Source organism: Bison bison, unplaced genomic scaffold, assembly GCF_000754665.1.
Source record: "Bison bison bison isolate TAMUID 2011002044 unplaced genomic scaffold, Bison_UMD1.0 scf7180017864164, whole genome shotgun sequence".
NCBI lineage: Eukaryota > Metazoa > Chordata > Mammalia > Artiodactyla > Bovidae > Bison > Bison bison.
In genome coordinates, this window is record NW_011494736.1 from 2,187,739 (window position 1) to 2,209,364 (window position 21,626).

The 21,626-nt window shown below is 36.7% G+C and overlaps 1 protein-coding gene across 4 annotated transcripts in view; it reads left to right on the plus strand.

The window, feature by feature from the left end:
* Positions 1–21,626, plus strand: part of NAALADL2 (N-acetylated alpha-linked acidic dipeptidase-like 2) — a 1,240,647-nt gene that overhangs the window by 374,955 nt on the left and 844,066 nt on the right. For all 4 annotated transcript variants that reach the window (XR_825426.1, XM_010841638.1, XM_010841637.1 and 1 more), the window contains exon 2: positions 15,120–15,621. Coding sequence is in view for 3 of the 4 variants with exons in the window: in XM_010841637.1 (XP_010839939.1) it covers positions 15,120–15,621 (502 nt within the window). In the remaining variant the exon portion in view is untranslated. The remainder of the gene's footprint in view (positions 1–15,119; positions 15,622–21,626) is intronic.

Consider the following 21,626-nt stretch of genomic DNA (forward strand, 5'->3'; position numbering starts at 1 on the left):
TTCAAGGCATCTGGTCCCATCACTTCCTGGGAAATAGATGGGGAAACAGTGGAAACAGTGTCAGATTTTATTTTGGGGGGCTCCAAAATCACTGCAGATGGTGATTGCAGCCATGAAATTAAAAGACGCCTACTCCTTGGAAGGAAAGTTTTGACCAACGTAGACAGCATAGTAAAAAGCAGAGACATTACTTTGTGAACAAAAGTCCATCTTGTCAAGGCTATGGTTTTTCCTGTGCTCATGTATGGATATGAGAGTTGGACTGTGAAGAAAGCTGAGCACTGAAGAATTGATGCTTTTGAACTGTGGTGTTGGAGAAGACTCTTGAGAGTCCCTTGGACTGCAAGGAGATCCAACCAGTCCATCCTAAATATGATCAGTCCTGGGTATTCATTGGAAGGACTGATGCTAAAGCTGAAACTCCATACTTTGGCCACCTCATGAGAAGAGTTGACTCATTGGAAAAGACCCTGATGCTGGGAGGTATTGGGGGCAGGAGGAGAAGGGGAAGATAGAGGATGAGATGGCTGGATGGCATCACCTATTCAATGGACATGAGTTTGGGTGAACTCCAGGAGTTGGTGATGGACAGAAAGGCCTCGTGTGCTGCGTTCATGGGGTCGCAAAGAGCTGGACTCAACTGAATGAGTGAACTAACTGAACTGCTGGTTGATTCATGTTGACGTTTGACAGAAAACAGCAAAATTCTGTAAAGCAGTTATCTTTCAATAAAAAATTAATTATAAATATTATGAGCTTGGCATCAATAGCCATGTGGATGGATGTGAAATTTATTTGGGAAAGTCACAAGCTGATTCAGTGAGCCAGAGAGTAGAGGCTTATATCTATATGTGAATAGGTGAGTTTGTTCATTTCCTATCTTCACTCTTTTCCTGAAAGACTGTAAGATAGATACTTAGGGATGGAAATTCTATGAAAAAGTCATATTACAAAATGTTTTTAGGGTTTGATCGTGAGGAAATTGAGTGATTTGATGTTTTTTTTTCTTAATTTTTGGAGGAACTAAAACATGCTCTATGTAATTGAAGTTGATTGTAGAGCAGTTAAGGACACAGGCACTGGAACAGTAGTGCCTGAGTTCGAGTCCTGTGCTGTGTACAGCAAGTGACTTCAGTGCTTGCTCGCTCTCGCTCTCGCTCTCTCTCTCTCTCTGTAGTATTCTGATTTGTAAAGTTAAGATGATAACAATGGTAAGTTCATGATATGGTTTGATGGTTAAATGAATTAGTATAAGTAAAGGGTATACAGTAATACATGTGTGCCTTTTTCCCCTAATACTATACTCTTTAACACAATTAAACTAGTCAGGACCATCTACCTAAAACTTGCGTTGGAATTCTTGTCCGTGTTTTAATTTTTAATTTAATTTTGATTTTCCACATCTTTAAAGATTATGTTCCTTTTTTAGGCAGAAACTATAATATATCCATTATTTCAGGCTCTGACATATTTTAAAATTACTTAGGAATTATTAAATACCTCAATCTTCTATAAGATTGAAAAAAAGAAAAGAAAAAGAATGTTTTGGTTTCTAAAATCTGTTAATGAGAGGGAGAATCTTTTAAAGGGTTATAGTTATAGAGGATGAATGCAATGAGAAAACCCACCAGTCCCAAGAGCTGAAGGAAATCTCTATAGAAATGTTAGAGAAGAAGCCTTTCATTTTTCCTGCAGAGTGTCAGAGAACAGAACTCCCAAGCAGTAGGTTAAGGGTATGTTGAGTTTTACTGTTATTTGCGAGATTCAAGATTTGTGTGATTGGAATAGTCAGGCCAAGCGTAGTCTTTGATTTCACCATCAGGTCCTCATTTCAAATATGTCCACTGATTATTGTTCAAGATACATCATTCCTAATATATATAAAAGAATTAAATGAACTCCTTAATTTCAGTTATTTTATCTTCAACAATTTCCTGAAACATCAACAGTGAAAAAAGTAAAAATGAGAAAGTAAAAATGAAATAATGGGAATGGCTGAGGGGAGGCAAAAATACAAAGAAAAAAGATAAAGGATGTATCATAGGAAGAAAGAAAATAAGAAAAGAAGCTAAAATTCATGTTGGTAAAGTAACATTTGACATTTTAAAATTGAAGTGCTAGGTGAGTTTGAAAAGTTTGCATGTATTATAATAAACTACCTTTCAATAGCATCAATTATATAAAAGTTCTGCTAAACATTTTACATTTAATGCCTTTGTGAATATTACATTTTCATGACTTTTGCCTGACATTTAATTTCATATCAGCATTACTTTTATGTGCCATTGGAGGTCTTCCATTTTTTATAATATTCCTGTTCATAAATAAAATATAAATGACATAAGCAGTGCCTAATATAGTTTTGGGTAAATTGTTTAGTTGCTTTAACTTACTTAAAACTATTAGTATGCATGTATATAAATTAGTAATAAAAATTAACTTCTCAATGTCAAACTGTTATATGGATGTAATATATTGCTGTTGTATTTCTCATCCTGTTTCTTCTTCAATAAATCTTTTCTTAATTGAAAAGGTTAATAATTACTAGTATTATCATACTTAAAGGAAAGGTCACTTATAGAAAGAATTTGGACTTTGTGTGTTAAAATAATTTTGTCATCTTTTCTCTAGATAACATTATATATTTTGTATGAATGGGAGGTCTAGAAGAAAACACTGCAAAAATATATTATCTTCATATCTATATCTATATCTGTATCTGTATATATATGTATATAATTATGGACATGGCATTTTAGAAGTAAGAAGGAATAACAAAATCTTGGGCAAATTGTTGCTCTATTGTTCTGCTTGAGATTATGTTAAAAAACATTTCAATTGTGATTCTGCCATCAGTTGTCAATTGAAAGCTTCGCAATCTTTTGCAAACATAATAATTCACTTAATTTCATTTTTAGCTCTAAGATTAGGTGAATTAACATACAAGATATTTGTCTTATAAGGAGCATACCATGCTGTTAACTATAGTGAATTCCTATCATTGTATTTTTGGTTAAATTTCCAATTTTAATTTCCTTAACTCTGTGGTATAACAGCTTATAAACTTAATACTAAAATTTTTGCATCAGGATTTTATTCTTGGATGTTTAGCTGAAGGATAGTCTTTCAGAATTTACCCAATATAGATGTGGGATGGTTCACATGAGAAATCTGTATGCAGGTCAAGAAGCAACAGTTAGAACTGGGCATGGAACAACATACTGGTTCCAAATTGGGAAAGTAGTACATCAAGGCTTTATATGGTCACCCTGCTTATGTAACTTATGTGCAGAGTACATCATGAGAAATGCTGGACTGGATGAAGCACAAGCTGGAATCAAGATTGCCGGGAGAAATATCAATAACCTCAGATATGCAGATGACACCACCCTTAGAGCAGAAAATGAACAACTAAAGAGCCTCTTGATAAAAGTGAAAGAGAAGACTAAAGAAGTTGGCTTAAAACTCAACATTCAGAAAACTAAGATCATGGCTTTTGGTCCCGTCACTTCATGGCAAATAGATGGGGAAACAATGGAAACAGTGAGAGACTTTACTTTTTTGGGCTTCAAAATCACTGCAGATGGTAACTGCAGCCATGAAATTAAAAGATGCTTACTCCTTGGAAGAAAAGTTATGACCAACCTAGATAGCATATTAAAAAGCAGAGACATTACTTTGACAACAAATGTCCATCTAGTCAAAGCTATGGTTTTTCCAGTGGTCATGTATAGATGTGAGAGTTGGACTATAAAGAAAGCTGAACACTGAAGAATTGATGGTTTTGAACTGTGGTGTTGGAAGAGACGCTTGAGAGTCCCTTGGACTGCAAGGAGATCCAACCAGTCCATCCTAAAGGAAATCAGTCCTGAATATTCATTGGAAGGATTGATGCTGAAGCTGAAACTCCAATACTTTGGACACCTGATGCAAAGAACTGACTTATTTGAAAAGACCCTGATGCTAGGAAAGATTGAAGGCAGGAGGAGAAGGGGACGACAGAGGATGAGATGGTTGGATGGCATCACCGACTTAGACATGAGTTTGAGTAAACTCTGGGAGTTAGTCATGGACATGGAGGCCTGTTGTGCGGCAGTCCATTGCAGTCCATGGGGTCGCAAAGGGTTGGACACGCTGAGCAACTGAACTGAACTATATGATACTTATTTTCTAACTGAATTTTACATGAACATAAACATTCTCTACCTGTGTGTTTTTCTGGGCTGCTTCCTTTCCCACCATCTATTAACATTTTTTTTTTCCTAATTAACACCCTTAAGGACCAAGTATGAGAAGAATCATTTCGAAAACAAAAAGCACAGTTTCTGGGTGCCTTGAATTACCAACCTAGACCTTGAATAGTCTTTCTGTGTTATGATTTTAGGAAACATAGGGATACAAATTTTAAAATAAAGCACTTCCAGTTGGTAGAAACCTGTTGATACTTTCTGAAGAGTAAAGCTATTTAAAAAGTAAGCCATAAGACTGTTCTATACATCAGTGTCTCTTTTGCTGTCTCGTACACCGGGTTATTGTTACCATCTTTCTAAATTCCATATATATGCGTTAGTATACTGTATTCCTCTGTGGGAGAGGGAGAGGGTGGGAAGATTTGGGAGAATGACATTGAAACATGTAAAATATCATGTAAGAAACGAGTCACCAGTCCAGGTTCGATGTACGATACTGGATGCTTGGGGCTAGTGCACTGGGACGACCCAGAGGGATGGTATGGGGAGGGAGGAGGGAGGAGGGTTCAGGATGGGGAACACATGTATACCTGTGGCGGATTCATTTTGATATTTGGCAAAACTAATACAATTATGTAAAGTTTAAAAATAAAATTAAATTAAAAAAAAAAAGAAAACATAGGCAGTACACTCTTTGCCATCAATCTTAGAAATATTTTTTAGAATACACCTCCTCAGAGAAGGGAAACAAGAGGAAAAAAAAAAAAGTAAGCCAATAAGTGCCTTTGAAAAAAGTGAAAAATGGAATGTTTAGTGGCCTCATGTAGATAAAAGCTTATTCTGTCTGTTCCCGGAAATCCAAGAGCTGTAGTCAAAAAGTAGCAATTTAAGATCATTCACATTGGCTGAAAGGATAAAAAAATTGCAGTGTATCTATGAAGCTAAGGAGCTCCTCCTGGCAGGCAGGTCTCAGAGCAGAGCTGCTGCTGCTGCTGCTAAGTCGCTTCAGTCGTGTCCAACTCTGTGCAACCCCATAGATGGCAGCCCACCAGGCTCCCCTGTCCCTGGGATTCTCCAGGCAAGAACACTGGGGTGGGTGCCATTTCACTATGTATTGACACATTAACTCTTGACATTCTCAAGCCCTTTTAGATTCATGCAAACTACACATAGTAGGGCTTGAATCAAAGGGTTCGAATGCCTGAAAACAGGACAGCAGCAGGTTGAATGTGAACTGTAGTTTCCAAGTTCTAAGCACAGTTGTTCTGCTCTTTGTCCCCCATTAGCAAGAGAAAAGAAATTTTAAAAATATTGCTTAGAAGAGACCATAAAGTGGAGATTGTGTGTGTGTGTGTGTGTTTTTCCCTCAGAGCAACGGACATGGAAGCAATTCTCCCTTATTTAAAACCACAGTGCCCAGAAACATCAGTGTGAGCCAGGGCAATGCGGAGAGCAAGCCACAGAGATCTCTTAGGTCCTAGAGTCAGAGCAACCTCCAGGGGAATCTAAGGATCCAGGCAGAATCATTCAGATTTAATGTACAACTGGTGCTTGTAGTCGTATTGATGCCAAAACGAGGTTAAATAAGCCCATCAGATCTCTGAAATTGCTAACATCATACCAGCTTTGGGGGACTTTCAGAGTCTGAATGTTGTAATGTTTGAAAATAGTAGGTTTTGGAATTTGACAGTCAGCTGTGATGCTCCAGGTACTTGCACTTTAATAGCTGTGAGAAGTTGGGGAAATGACTTAATCCCTGAGTCACAGATGCTTGCTAAATCGCTTCAGTCATGTCCGACTCTGCAACCCCATGGACTGTAGCCTGCCAGAATCCTTTGTCCATGGGATTCTCCAGGCCAGAATACTGGAGTGGGTTGCCATGCCCTCCTCCAGGGGTCTTCCTGACCAAGGGATTGAACCCACATCTTATGTCTCCTAAATTGGCAGGCAGGTTCTTTACCACTAGTATCACCTGGATACCTCATCTGTAAAATGGGAATAATAATAGTACTTAACTTTTAGGATTGTTTGATTAAATGACATCATATACGTTGTGTTAAGCTTATAGTAAATCCTTGCTTATTTTAAGGGCTCCATAAATCATATCTATTAGCATATGATTTTGGATACCATAAGATAGGTGTGTTATATATTCAAATCTAAGAGTTAAAGATATAAAAGAGACTCATAGATTTCTCTGACTAGATAAAGTTGCTTACCGTGTTGGAAATCGGCAACTACAAAGAGAGATAACTCAGAAAAAATAAATGTAAACTCTTCAGCTAAAACTGACAGTTTTATAATTAACAAGTGAGATTAGGGGAAAGCTGACTGAGCCTAAGAAGACCCCACAGACCCTTTTGCATCGTGACTTAAGTGAAGCTCACACCTACATTAACTCTGACTTTCAGTGGCTTTCCTTACATGATGAGTTTTTAGCCTCTCATTTATTTTATAGTTTGTGGTGTCCTTTCTCTCCTGTATGTGCATTTCTAGTGTAGGCCATGTGCATTACTCTGAAGGGGGACAGGATGTAAATTCTGCACAAGTTAGTGGATACTTTATACATACTTTAGAATAAATGCAATGATGACCTGGAAGGGGAAACAAAGGATACTCTAGAATCTAGAAGGAATCAACATAAAAAATGACCAGGAAAGGAGTCACAGCAGAAACAGGAATGATTTACATATCCCTAAAATAGTTTTGTGATGCTAGAGGAAATTGAAACTCACATAATAATTTGGACACATAGTACTATCTAGAGTATCTACCTATTCAAGTGAGCCATAGAGTATACTTCACTATTTAAGTTCATTTAAATTGTCTTCTCTTTGCCAAGTTTTGTATTGAATTATATCATTCTGATATTGGAAAAACCTTACTTTAAATGCAGGAACTTGGGTGGGCCCAACAAACTATTCAGTTAGTGTGCATTACACATAAGTACCCAAAGGAAAGCCAGCCCACTCGGGGAACTGCCAGGTGGTCATACATATGCAAGTGATATAAAGTACACTTACACAAACCTGCTGGATTTCATCAAATAATTTTCCCTCAAATGGTTTTGACTGCATTTTGCAATTTATAGCTCATAAATTTGGCATCCTAGAAATATACCTTTTACATGTCATTTAGAGATCAAAGTACTCAGGTCTCGGAGTTAAGTTTTAGTTATATACCTCCAGCTTGATGATCTACTCTCCCTAAATTCAGTGTACAATTACCTGTTTCAGAGTAGGTTTGGCCTAATTGTATTCCCCCCCTGAAAATAAAGCACAGATAATAATTTCCCCTTACTTTATAAAGTCTTTAAATTAGTGAAGCATGAACAACAAATAATTATTGTCATTATTTTATACAGTTATCATACAAAACTGCAATTAAATAAGGAATTCTTACTGCCTTTCCAGACACTGTAGCAATTGCCAGGTTCCATTTCACAAAACCAGATGGAAAAAAAAAAAAATCTCATTATACTGAAAAAATTAAGTCAGGGAAGAGAGTCTTCTGTATTACTCTTTTTATAGTTTTATCTTTGGCCCTGCTCTCAAGTTGAGACCATTAAAGCTTTCAACAACAAAAATTTATTTCACAAATATAGGCTTTATTTGTACAAACTAGGTTCATACTGAAAAATTTATGTCAAATGTTTTCAGCCTATAAGGAGTATCCTTAAACTGAAATATAAAAATTCCTCTGGGCACTCCTCGTTCACTGGTGCAGCATCTAAAGTGATGCTGCACGGAGGTGCATAATGAATGCCTTCTGATGATGCACTGACATTTCTAAGAAATGCCTCTGCCTCAAATCAATCCAGTCCAACCAGCAAATGATTTGACATTCAAAGCTTCAGGAAACACTATATGAATATATTTTTCCCCATTGTACAATAAAGATTCAATCATAGAGCTGTCATAGGAAACTGAGATTCTGCCTTATGTTTTCAAATTAATCTGCCAGCCTCATTTATTTATCTTACTTGTAAAATAACTTTTACAAGTAGAAAAGCCTTTAGATGTGTTCGTAATTCTAATAAGATCTATATGGTCTTTTATACTGTTACAGTTAAAATACTATCAGTATCATCGTAGTCAATGGATCAAGTCAACCATCTAAGCAAACATGGTTTTCTACAAAAAAATGCCTGACCCATGTTCTTGATTAATTATCGCTAATTCCTTAAATAGTTAAACCGAACTCTTGAGCATTAGGTAAAAGCTATTGTTGTTGTTGTTGTTTTTTAATTGACTGTAAAGAAACTCAACTCTAATAGCAGGATGCAGAATTGGCAGTTTCAGGTCAAATGTAATGATAACTTTTGTGTACATATCAGCCCCACTTCTCTCATATCTATCTAAAGCACAGTTAATGACTAACAGATGCTTCCCATTCTCAAAAGTGCTTGAGTACACTGCTCCATCTCATTATCTCCAGGTTCTTGTGATTGAAACTTAAGCCCTCTGGTCATAATTTAATTAAGTCTGTATTTTAAAGTTCTATGCTCCAAATATTTAATTTCTTAAACACTATAGATGTGGAGTGATGCTGTGTTAGTGGATCACTTACACCGTGTTAGACCTTGTTCTAAGCACCTTTAATAATTTATATCACTTGTAGTAATATAAGTAGTATTATAATACTATTTGCATGTAGTAATACATGCAAATACAATGCTCTTAATATATCCATTTTACAAATATGGAATTTAAGTATAAATAAATTAAATGATTGGTTTAAATTACATAGCAGAGCTAGGATGTGAACTAAGTAGTCTGACTATAGTGTTAATTTAGAGATTGATAAGGTCAGAGCATTCATGTAGTAAATTCCCTCTCTGCAAATGCTGAGCAAGGAAGTAACAGTGCCATAATTTTATTTCTAAGTGACATCTGTAATATATAACTTATTAAAATGAAACTTTCATTTACTGTGTATTTATTTTCTAAAGTATCTGCCAGCTGTTGTGCTATTAGATTTGAAAGACTATATTTTATATATTAAATTTTAGCATATTTCTATATTCATTTTTTACACCTATATAATTTACTTAGTTTCAGCCAGTAAAAATGTGTGAAAGATAGCATTCAGAAGTATCAATTTATTTTAAACTACTCATATGCTTAGTAAGAATACAAATTCATTTTTATTGATCTAAGCTTGTCATAGTGTAGAAAGATATCTCTTAGTTCATCTTATATTTGTTTTCTTTCCCTTACAAAAGAATAAGTGTGTATAAAAGATAAATGTTTGAGTATATTGAATTTTAAAAACAATTTAGCCTGCTCTGTGGGCCTGGGTAGGAAGGGATTCCACCTAAATAAATAAGGTATTTGAAAATTGTGCTTTTCATAAAAATTAAATTTTATAACAAAATAAAAAGAAGTAGTATAATAAAGAATGTAAGGATGCAATAAATACTTCTATTTCAAGAAAGGTAACAAGTTTCTATGACTTGATGTAGACTTTATTTTGGGGGCTCCAAAATCACTGCAGATGGTGATTGCAGCCATGAAATTAAAAGACGCTTACTCCTTGGAAGGAAAGTTATGACCAACCTAGATAGCATATTCAAAAGCAGCGACATTACTTTGCCAACAAAGGTCTGTCTAGTCACGGCTATGGTTTTTCTAGTGGTCATCTATGCATGTGAGAGTTGGACTGAGAAGAAAGCTGAGCGCCAAAGAATTGATGCTTTTGAACTGTGGTGTTGGAGAAGACTCTTGAGAGTCCCTTGGACTGCAAGGAGATCCAACCAATCCATCCTAAAGGAGATCAGTCCTGGGCATTCTTTGGAAGGAATAAGGAATGATGCTAAAGCTGAAATTCCAGTACTTTGGCCACCTCATACAAAGAGTTGACTCATTGGAAAAGACTCTGATGCTGGGAGGGATTAGAGGCAGGAGGAGAAGGGGATAACAGAGGATGAGATGGCTGGATGGCATCACCGACTTGATGGACGTAAGTTTGAGTGAACTCCGGGAGTTGGTGATGGACAGGGAGGCCTGGCGTGCTGCGATTCATGGGGTCGCAAAGAGTCGGACACGATTGAGCAACTGAACTGAACTAAGTACATTTCTTTTAGGGAAAAATTCATGTGGTAGATTCTAAAATCTGCCCCATGTATTTTTTAAAAATTTCTCATATATGGTAGCTGTAAACTAATATGACAGTATAAGTTAGAATGAATCACGTATATCAGTTGTAGAAAATGTGTGAAGTTTGACCTAATTATGCAATCATACCTAAGACATACTGATTTTGCTGAAGATTTCCTTTTACAATATAAAATTTCCATTGTATTTGGGAATTTTAAAGTTCTGGTGAAAAAAAAAATGAGATATTTCCTTTGCTTGGTCTCATGGGTAATAGGTTTTTAAAGAAAGCTATGTTATTTGTGGGACAAATGAAATAATTCATCCTTATTTAAAATTGAATATATCATTAATTTTATTCAGTTTAATTTTTGAGAAGTTCATTTTAAATAGGGTAAGTGAAACAAAACTGTCAGGGCTGAGATTTATGCTTTTGTAAAAAGGTATAATATTTTCCTGTGTGTGTGTGTTAGTCACTTAGCTGTGTCCGACTCTTTGTGACACCATGGAATGTAGCCCGCCAGGCTCCTCTGTCCATGGAATTCTCCAGGCAAGAATACTGGAGTGGGTTGCCATTTCCTTCTCCAGGGGATTTTACTAACCCAGGGATCAAACCTGGGTCTCCTGCTTGGCAGACTGACTCTTTACCATCTGAGCCACCAGATTTTTTCCCCATTTTTTCCTTAAAATAATTTTAAACAAATGAATTTCTAATGATCTATAATATACATTTATCAAATAAGTTTTTCAGTGCTTTATTATATGTGTTGAAAGTGAAAGTCCCTCAGTTGTGTCTGACTCTTTGAGACCCCCATGGACTATACAGTCCATGGAATTCTCCAGGCCAGAATACTGTAGTGGGTGGCCATTCTCTTCTCCAGGGGATCTTCCCAACCCAGGAATAGAACCCAGGCCTCCCGAACTGCAGGCAGATTCTTAACCAGTTGAGCCACCAGGGAAGCCCATTATATGTTATCACAATCTATTTCTTTGAAAATTTTCCTAAAATTTTGGGTTTTGTTAGATCAAGTGGCTCAATCCATGCAGATACTGGTCTCCTGGAAGATAGAATTTAGTGTAAATTTATAAATTTGTAATGAGTCCAGAAGTGGTAGTAAGGATGTCAGGGAGATATCCATCATGGTGAGGAGTTAATATCTGTATCTGCATAACATTCTAATTGATGGCTCTGTCTGATGTTTGAAAAGCGTTAAATTGCTGATGTACAGGTGATGGAATGCCTATTGTCAGGCTAGAAATGAAAACTCTTCCTCATCACTGCAGTTGGTTTGTAAATGATTTGTAGAGAAATGACTTTGAATGTTTGTATTAGAGGTCAGAATTGGTGATCTCACTTTTCTGTAGTAACTTCTGTGTGCCAAAATCTTCCTTGAGCATAAACCACAGTCTACAATTCAGTATTTTTAAAGAAAACTATTAGAGACACTCTGATTCATTAAAATGGGAGGAAAAAAAATCTAGAAAACTATATTGAAACAGTGTCTAAATAAATCAATAATGCAGAAACTGAACTGTTAAAGAAGTAAATAATCATATGTCAAGATAAGTCAAATAAGAAAAAAAAATTGATAACTGCTAGAAATTGTACTATTTTGCAGTGTACATTAAAAAATGGATTGTGGGGTTTTTAACACCACAGTTTATTAATCACTAACATTAATCTAATAGTTTTATAAAACCACAAATCACCTGAAATGTGTCCCGAAATATCACTTTTCTCAGCCAAAAGAATGATTCAGCATTGGACATCAGCTTTCTCTTCTGTAATATGAAATAGGTTAGAATCATGAATTTTAAAGATACTTTATTTCTACTGCCTTCAGGTTTTTCCTGTTCTCTAGTAATGTCTCATGCTGTTTTTTTTGTTTGTTTTTTTTTTAACCAACTATAACCGTCTCCTGCTGCTGCTGCTGCTGCTGCTAAGTTGCTTCAGTGGTGTCCGACTCTGTGCGACCCCATAGATGGCAGCCCACCAGGCTCCCCCATCCATGGGATTTTCCAGGCAAGAGTACTGGAGTGGGGTGCCATTGCCTTCTCTGATAACCGTCTCCTAACCTGTCAATAATTATCACTAACTCCATAATCACTCCATTTCTCTGCTTGTCTTGTTGTGACCAAAGAATTCAAATAATGCATTTTTTTTTTTGAATCATTGTGGAAAACAGGTCAAGCAGAAAAAGGGGAGAGGGAAGGAGGCAGAACAGAAGAGGGAGGGGAAAAAAAAGAGTCACTCCTGAGGCTGTTCTAATACATAGTACCAATTAAACACCTGCGTAACAGTTAGTATGCCATGTGGCACTTTAAAAAAAAGACCCTAGTCTACACAGGGACTAACTGTAAAACAACAAGCTTCATATTGTGTGTCAAGTGTGCGTGTGTGAGCATATTATGCAACCTCTTCCCTTTTCCACAATGTCATGAAGAATTATGTCTTGTCTTCTATATTATCTAACTGATTTTATTTCTTTCAACAATCCTTGACTCTCCTCCCTCCTCCAATATAAGAAATGGCCCTTTAAACCCATACGGCCTACATGACCCAAATTGGTGCTTTACGTTCGCTATCTCAGTTAATTCTATTGACAGTACTATGAGGTTTATGTTACCATCATGCCCGTTTCACAAATGAAGACCCTGAGTTGCAGAGAAGGTAAGCCTTTTGGCCACGATTACCCTTTCTTAGCTTTTTCTCCAGCTCAGGCTCTTGTGCTCCCTCCCCTGTCATAGCACGCCAGTCTGGGTTTATCAAGTGCTCCATGTACCATGCACTCGTGTTCATCTGTGTGTTTTTATGTTTCACCCCCGCCTAGCTGCTCTCCTCTCACACCCCTTGTCTGCCCTAGTTTAACTTCTCCCTTCTCTCCAGTAGTACTCCTCTCTTCTCTCCAGTTAGAAAGAACTTCAACAGAGAGTCATTTCCCACATTTCCTGCTAGAATCCATCACCACTGAGTCTCCCTTGCATTTTTGCATTTGTTATGTGACTGACTTGTTTGTTCAAAGGTCTGTTGTTCTTTTTGAATCGTTCCCTGCTTGAGGAATAGGGACCTATTCATCTTCGTTTTCACTGCCTATTCCAGTACCTGACATATATTAGATACTCATCTTTATTGAGTCAGCCTGTACAAGACTAAATCCTAGAAGATATGGTAGCAGATGAGAAATTTAATCGGAGTTAAACTTTTTATATTGTAAAGTTAATACTTAATGGTACTTGAACTGTCTTAAACATTCAGGACGTTTTAATGTATATGGAAACCTGCCAGCCAGGATTGAAATTGTATATACCCATAATTCTGTACATAATGCCACTCTTTCATGAAGTCTTTGTACCTTTTTCATTAGAGTTCACTTGTTCACAACTGGCCCTAAGGCATTTGGGAAATCAGTTGTCGGCTGTGTTCTATTTTTCACCCATCACAGTGGTGCACATAGAAAAAATCATAAAACATAGTGAGAGACCTTAGAAGCCAGCTGGGATGAAAAATCTAATACACAGAAAATTTAAGTATAAATACTCTTAATCTGCAACCACAATACACCAGTGTGTTACTGAATACAGACTGAAGACCACTTGTAGTTAATTAGCCCAGTTATCCTAATACCACTCTGCAGGACACAGCAAACTGTCATCCAGAACTGTGTAGGGGAGAAAAGCCTCCATCTGCCACTCTGTAGCAAGGTTATGAAACTAAACCCTCCTATCCTGGCAAAAGGCTTCCTTGTTTGGATAGATGCCATCCCAGACTTTATTTAAAGTTCAGCGAGCCAGGCCAATTCATGTCACTAATCCCAGGGAACATGTTAGCTTTCTACGGTAGTGTCAAGGTTTTCCAATCATTTTGATAACTCATGAGTAGGCAAAACACCATATTTTGCTTCTTGAATTTCTATAGAGGTGCTACTTCATTTTACTGTTTTCATTCTTACCTTGAACTTACATTTTTAAAATGAGCTCTGGTAATGTAACTGATCCCAGGGTCTTCCCCCTATTCCCACCTCATCTTAACTTAAAAAGTCACAGCATTATTGCTTCTGTTCTCAGTTTTTCTTAAAAGTGACCTTGAAAAACAAGTTTAAACTTTTTCTTCATTGCATACATTATCTTTAATGCAGTTGTACATCTGAGTTTTATTCTGAGCTTCAGAGGAATTGTGTGTGTGTACATATTATGTTTTCTCATAGTTTTGCATCAAGTGCCTTCTATTTTTATTTATTGTCTTTTCTCCTATAGTAAACATCAACAGCACAGTATAAGATTAAATTATTATTGAATGATTTTCTTTAGGGAGGCTTCCCCAGTGGCTCAGCAGTAACGAATCTGACTGCCAGTTCAGGAGATGCAAGTGATGCGGGTTTGATTCCTGGGTTGGGAAGATCCCCTGAAAGAGGAAATGACAACCCACTCCAATATTTTTGCCTGGAAAATCCTATGGACAGAGAAGCCTGGAGGGCTACAGTCCATGGGGTCCCAAAGAGTTGAACATGACTGAGCATGCATGCATGCACTTATGCATACTACAGGAATGATGTATTTCCCCTACTCATAATCATTACAATTCTCTAAACAGCTAATTTGGATTGGGAAGATTGCCCCAGAGGAAGGCATGGCAACTCAATCCAGTATTCTTGCCTGGAGAATCCCATGGACAGAAGAGATTGGCAAGCTGTAGTCCATAAGGATCTCAAAGAGTTAGAACGTGATATGACTGAAGCTGAAATGACTTAGAACGTGATATAGATTACTTGTTTTCACCTTGGAGGTTGTCTTTGTTGGTTTATTTTTAGAAAATATACTTTTCTTATTTTCACAGGTAAAAAGATGGCCTATCAGAAGGTCAATGCAGATCAAAGAGCTCCAGGACATTCACAGTACTTAGACAATGATGACCTCCAAGCCACTGCACTTGACTTAGAGTGGGACATGGAAAAGGAACTGGAAGAGCCTGGTTTTGACCAGTTCCAGCTAAATAGTGCTGAGAATCAGAATCTGGAAAATTCAGAGACTGCAGACCTCAATCTTGATCCCATTCAACCAGCAGCTTCACCCAAAGGAAGGTTTCAGAGACTTCAAGAAGAATCTGACTATGTGACCCATTATACAAGATCTGCACCAAAGAGCAACCCCTGTAACTTTTGCCGCCTTTTAAAAATATTTTGCACGGCAATCATTTTATTTATTTCTGGAATCTTGATAGGCTATTACTCACATAAAAATTGCCCTTCAAATGCTACATCTTCAGGAACACTTGATCTTCATTTATACCAGGAGATTCTCAAGACAATCCAAGGAGAAGATATTAAGAAGTCTTTCAGGTAGGTGTGCAAAAAATGGATGTTGGTGGGATGCATCTCCTGGGAAAGAGGTCTTACAGGGAATATCCTACTGGTGATGTTTCCATGGTTTAAAGTTAGTCTTGCAAGCTGAGAGACATAACTTACCAATAACCCCTTCACGGAGGGGGATGCATGGTTTCAGATTTATGATACTATAATACAAATTTATGACATTGCTTTGATAATCAATGATAAGAACCATAACCACTGTAGAGACTAAAAGACTTGAGCCACTATATTTTCTCCCTCTTGGGAAATCCCAGGTAGGGCAAATTGGGATGCAAAGATTGCTGGATGTACATGTAATAAAAACTAGTGCATTAGCCATATGATTGAAATTTTTAATGACATCAGAATAAAATAAATGTGCTTTATGAACTGAAATAACTGTCAGGAGCTAAGGCAAACACTGGTAGTATTTGATCCACTGCATCACTGAGCTTCCCAATGAGTATTTTTATTGAAACACATTGGGTTCCACGTATCAGGCAGTTGTAAAAGGTCATCTCTCTTTTAAGGTAAGTCTGCCTATGACCTCTTTAGCCAGAATGTGTTATTTATAAGTTAAATGATAAAATATTTTTATCAGGCTTTAATTCTGAGTTCTTGGGAAAAGCTCCACTCAAATCATATGACAAATGGGTAAGTTAAATTTTATTGCTTATCCTATCATTAACATATATGTTGAATTGTAAAGGGTTTCCTAGTTGACGTATTTAGAGAGGTGAGGAACTGGAAGGGAAGATTAATTATTAGTGTTCACTTGGGTCTTCCATACTTGGTAATAAAGACTAAACCTAAGTGAAACGTATTTGTTGTGTGTAGATAGTTGAGAGAAAGGGATATTAAGTCATAAGGATATTCCTTTTGGGTTACACCAACTTATTACCATTAATATGTTAGCACATATGCATTTCTAGGGATCTTCTAGGGAGCATGCCCACTGCAGATGCATCATTTAATCTATGTAGAGACATATCACACTGATGTTGGTGAAATATAATTCTGTCTGAACATCACACGACTCATGATCATTTGTTTTCTGTGTCCCTCTATGTCTCTGTCAAATGAAGAAACTAACAACTTCCATGGTATTTCTCAATGTCAATTACTTATAGTGAATCGAGTGAAAGATACAACATTGTCTTACAATGAGTGATTGTATCAATTAGGATCCAACCACAGCAGAAAACTCCCTGAATATTTAAAAGAGAGGACATTTAAAATAGGGAAATAATTTCAACAGAGCTGAAAAACTGAGAAGCCGATTTGGGGACACTGAGACAGCCAACAGATGAACAGAAGAATAGAGTCATTACTAAACCTAGGCTGGAGAAACAGAGTGAGTTGGGGAAACTCAGTGGAAGTTGGAACTTTCTGCATACACAAATGGGTTGGTGGGGGACATAACCTCACCCAGAGGCACCACTGAAAGCAGAGTGAGAAGTACCACGGCTTCGCTCTTCCTTCTGCCCTCCTCCCAGTTATCTGTTGGTTGGCTGAACCCAGCAGGAAGGCTGTTGATTCAGTTCAGTTCAGCCACTCAGTCGTGTCCAACTCTTTGTGACCCCATGGACTGCAGCACACCAGGCTTCCCTGTCCATCACCAACTTCTGGAGCTTGCTCAAACTCATGTCCTTCGAATCGGTGATACCATCCAACCATCTCATCCTCTGTCATCCCCAGTTCCTGCCTTCAATATTTCCCAGCATCAGGGTCTTTGCCAATGAGTCAATTTTTTTCATCACGTGGCCAAAGCATTGGAGCCCACAAAAATAAAGTCTGTCACTGTTTCCACTGTTTCCACTTCTATTTGCCTTGAAGTGATAGGTCCAGATGCCATGATCTTAGTTTTCTGAATGTTGAGTTTTAAGCCAACTTTTTCACTCTCCTCTTTCACTTTAATCAAGAGGCTCTTTAGTTCCTTTCCACTTTCTCCCTCCCTGGAAATCGAAAGGTTAGGACGCTGTGCTTTTACTGCTGAAGAAGTGAAGTGAAGTGAAGTCGCCCAGTTGTGTCAGACTCTTTCCACTTTCTAATTATGCCTAATATTGTATCTTTTTTAATGAAAGGGAATTATTATTTCCCCTTCTTATAAGTGAAATATAGACAGAAAATTAGAAAAAAATAAAGTATACACTCATAATCTTACCACTTTACTCCCATAATTTTATTCTTTATCTTATCCTATCAAGCAGCAAAATTGCATTGTACCATGTATATTTTTTGACTTCTGCTTTTGAATTTTTTCCACTTACAGTATAGTGAGAACCATTTTCAAACCAATAAACACAGAATTGAGTCATGACATTAAAATGTTGCTGGTGTTCCCTTATGTAGAGGACATGAATTTATTGAACCTGTTCTTTACAAATGTACATTTAGGTTGTACCTACATTTTCATACATAAGTGTGTGTATTTAATTATTCCCTTCTGATAAATTCCTGGAAGCAGATCACAGATTCAGAGAGTTTAAATTTGTTTAGTTGTTTGCTTTGTGTTACCAAATTGCCTTGTAGGACTGCCGACCTTCTAGGTCCTCGTTACTTTTTGTTTTGATAGGCCAAAAATAGTGTTGACAAACTTTTATATCTTAATTGACCACTTGTAGTTCTTTTTTGCATGTATGAACTACTTTTATAATTTAAAAGTTTATATTTACTGAATGTTGTAGTAGTGAAATAGTCTATTACTTCATATATGGTGTCCCATTTTTCTGAATTTCATTTAGTTGATGTATTTTATTTGTTAACAAATAAAAATGAAATGAACAATAAGAAAAATTCTTAGATTTTTAAAATATCTGCATTATTTGGACAGAGGCAATATTTTTCATTATTCTCTGGCTTATTACAAGTAATTAGCCAGGAGTTAAAAGTTATACTGTGAAATGATCTTTACAAACATTAAATAAAATACCATATTTTCTTAGCTGCTGATTAACTCTTTAGAAGTTTAGGACATGTATAAATTATCATCAGTTATTTCTCCTCTGACCCCGCAGCTCGTGCCTAGCTCTCTCTCTTGAGATATATATATATATGTATATGTGTGTGTGTGTGTATGTATACATATATATATATTTACTGTTATAATTTTAAAATGCCAGGTTTGAGGATGATGCTATAAGCAATTATTCTCTGGTCTCGAGCTGCACTTTCCAGACATCTTCCTGCTCTTCCTCTGTCTTGAATTATATTTTAGCCTGTCTTTTGTGTGTGTGTGTGTGTGTGTTCCTATCCAATTTTAGTATTAGAGGGAATGAGAGCAGGAAGGTTGGGAAATATGAAGAAGGCAGTAAAGCAAATGGCATTTGAATTGGACAAAAACATGTAAATGTATTTAAGCAGTGCACATAATTCAATTTATGCAAATGACAGCAGAATGAATTTAACAGTAATAGAGTGATGGTTCCTAAAGAAAGTAATTAGCTATTCTTTCACTGATCTCTCCAGATAGCAAGTGCATATTGTCTCAAATTTAATCACAGAAGGAATACAAAGGATAAGATTTATTTAATTATCCATAATATTTTATTACTCTGGACTTTAGATAAAGCAACTGCTTCACTCAGTTTCTCAGTGTTATGTAGAGTGACATTAATTCCCTTAACTTACTGGCTCAACTCACAGGTGAAAGCTCATGCCTTTCACAATCCTTAGGCCTTTGGCAGGAGCAAGAGCAGCACCCACCAAGAGGATGAATGAGGATTATTGACAGAGGGTCTTTGAAGCAAAGGACACCTTCTTAATCCTAGGCAACCTTTGAGGGTGTTCATGTGCCTCAATGAAAGCCTGAGTACTAACCACTGGACTTCCAGGGAATCCCTATAATCCCCTTTTTTGATCTCCCACCAGTTGAGTTCTTTCTCTCTTTCCCTGCAATAATCAGTACTTTATTTTCTCTCTTTCTGTTGACATAAACCACCTTCTATCTTGCAGGAGAGAAAGAACTGTGAGTATGGCCCAGTCCTTAGGTCATAGTACGTGGTCACTCAGTAAATCTTTATTGCAGGAGACAATGTACCCAAAATATAGACCTTCTTATAAAGCCTTCACTTCTATGTGTATGTTCATTTTTTAAAAGAAAATAACATATACTTTTGACTCTTTATGTATATTACTGAAATTCAAAATTATGTATATGTGTGTATCTATATATATATAAAATCTTTGACTTTTTAATGTATATACATTCTTATACATATGCTAAAAAGTTGATTTTAACGGTAGCAGATTTTCTTTTCTCTAATGAAAACATGTGCTGTGTGTCTGCTGCATTCCAAGCAGTCTGCCAATCACTCGACAGTTTTTAATGGTATTCTGTTTAATCTAGAGAGCATTTCCTTTCTATAAAGAAGAAATGCAAGTAAACATTGCGCAGAAAGATATTTCTATGATCACAGGTTTGGTGGAGGTGCAAAGTAGATTCCCTGACAGATCTTTTCGTGCTCTGCCAGTGTCAGGATGGGTTGTCTCAGGCTAGGGCCAGTTCAGCTGGAAGTCATGCTTTCTTCCTTTTTAATGTTGAAGTAGAATCAAAGGATTCTCCCTCTACCCTCTCTCCTTCTCTCAGTCCTATCCCTTATCTCTTGCCCTCTTCCTGCTCTCTACACACTCCACACTCAATTATTTTATATTCGAAGTTACATACTACAATTAGGTTACTTACTTTCCTAGTAAGCACATTTTCTTTATCTTTTTCACTAAATCTGTCTCTGATATGAAACACCAGGAATGAATTAGATTGTTAAGGATCAAGATAAAGGAAGTCTTAGTTTTTCAAATTTGATTTTTTCTTAATGGGAGGAATGTATTTTACATAAAGATAGGACTCTTTTTCAGTGACGGTCAGCGAAATATTTTTGTCATATATACCAAGATCATCTGTGCTTACTGGCTGCCTATCCTGAAAACTGCTCAACCTTAAGGCTTATCACATTTTTTCTTATATCTTTCCTACATTGACTATAATAGGCTTTTTCATCCATTCACTTCTTGATCTTATTCATTCCAAAAAAAGGAACAAGATCAGTCAGATATAGTGCAAGGGAAAAATAAACCTTTTCCTCTGAGGATAATGTATGTCAGTTTCCTATGGATTCACTTGACTTCCTGACACTCTTGCAATAGAAAAGTTGGTAATGATCACATTCAATGGAGTGAAGTATAGTTAAACACGGAAAGGTTGGGAACCGATTACACATTTCTTTCTTTCATGTCCCTTTTTAATGTCAATAAAATAAGATTCAAATAACCTACATGGATGGCCCTTTGAAATTTGCAATTTGAAAATCTCAATCCATGCTTTAGAAATTAGGCAATATATTTGACAATTGCAGCTAAAAACATTAATCCCATAATCTCATCAGTGTAATTTATAGAAGAAATTTAAAGTAGATAATTTAAAAGACGTAATTTTGTCAACTGGTTCCAAATTGAGAAAGGAGTACATCAAGGCTGTATATTGTCACCCTGCTTATTTAACTTATATGCAAAGTACATAATGCAAAACGCCAGGCTGGATAAAGCAAAAGCTGGAATTGAGATTGCCAGGGGAAATATCAATAGCCTCAGATATGCAGATAATACCACCCTATGGCAGAAGAACTAAGAGTTTCTTGATGAAAGTGAAAGAGGAGAGCGAAAAAGTTGGCTTAAAATTCAACGTTCAGAAAACTAAGTTCATGACTTCTGCTCCCATCACTTAATGGCAAATAGATGGGGAAACAATGGAAATAGTGACAGACCTATTTTGGGGGGCTCCACAATCACTGAAGATGGTGACTGCAGCCATGAAATTAAAGATGCTTGCTCCTTGGAAGAAAAGATATGACAAACAAAGGTCCATCTAGTCAAGGCTATGGTTTTTCCAGTGGTCATGTGTGGATGTGAGAGTTGGACTATAAAGAAAGCAGAGCACTGAAGAATTGATGCTTTTGAACTGTGGTGTTGGAGAAGACTCTTGAGAGTCCCTTGGACTG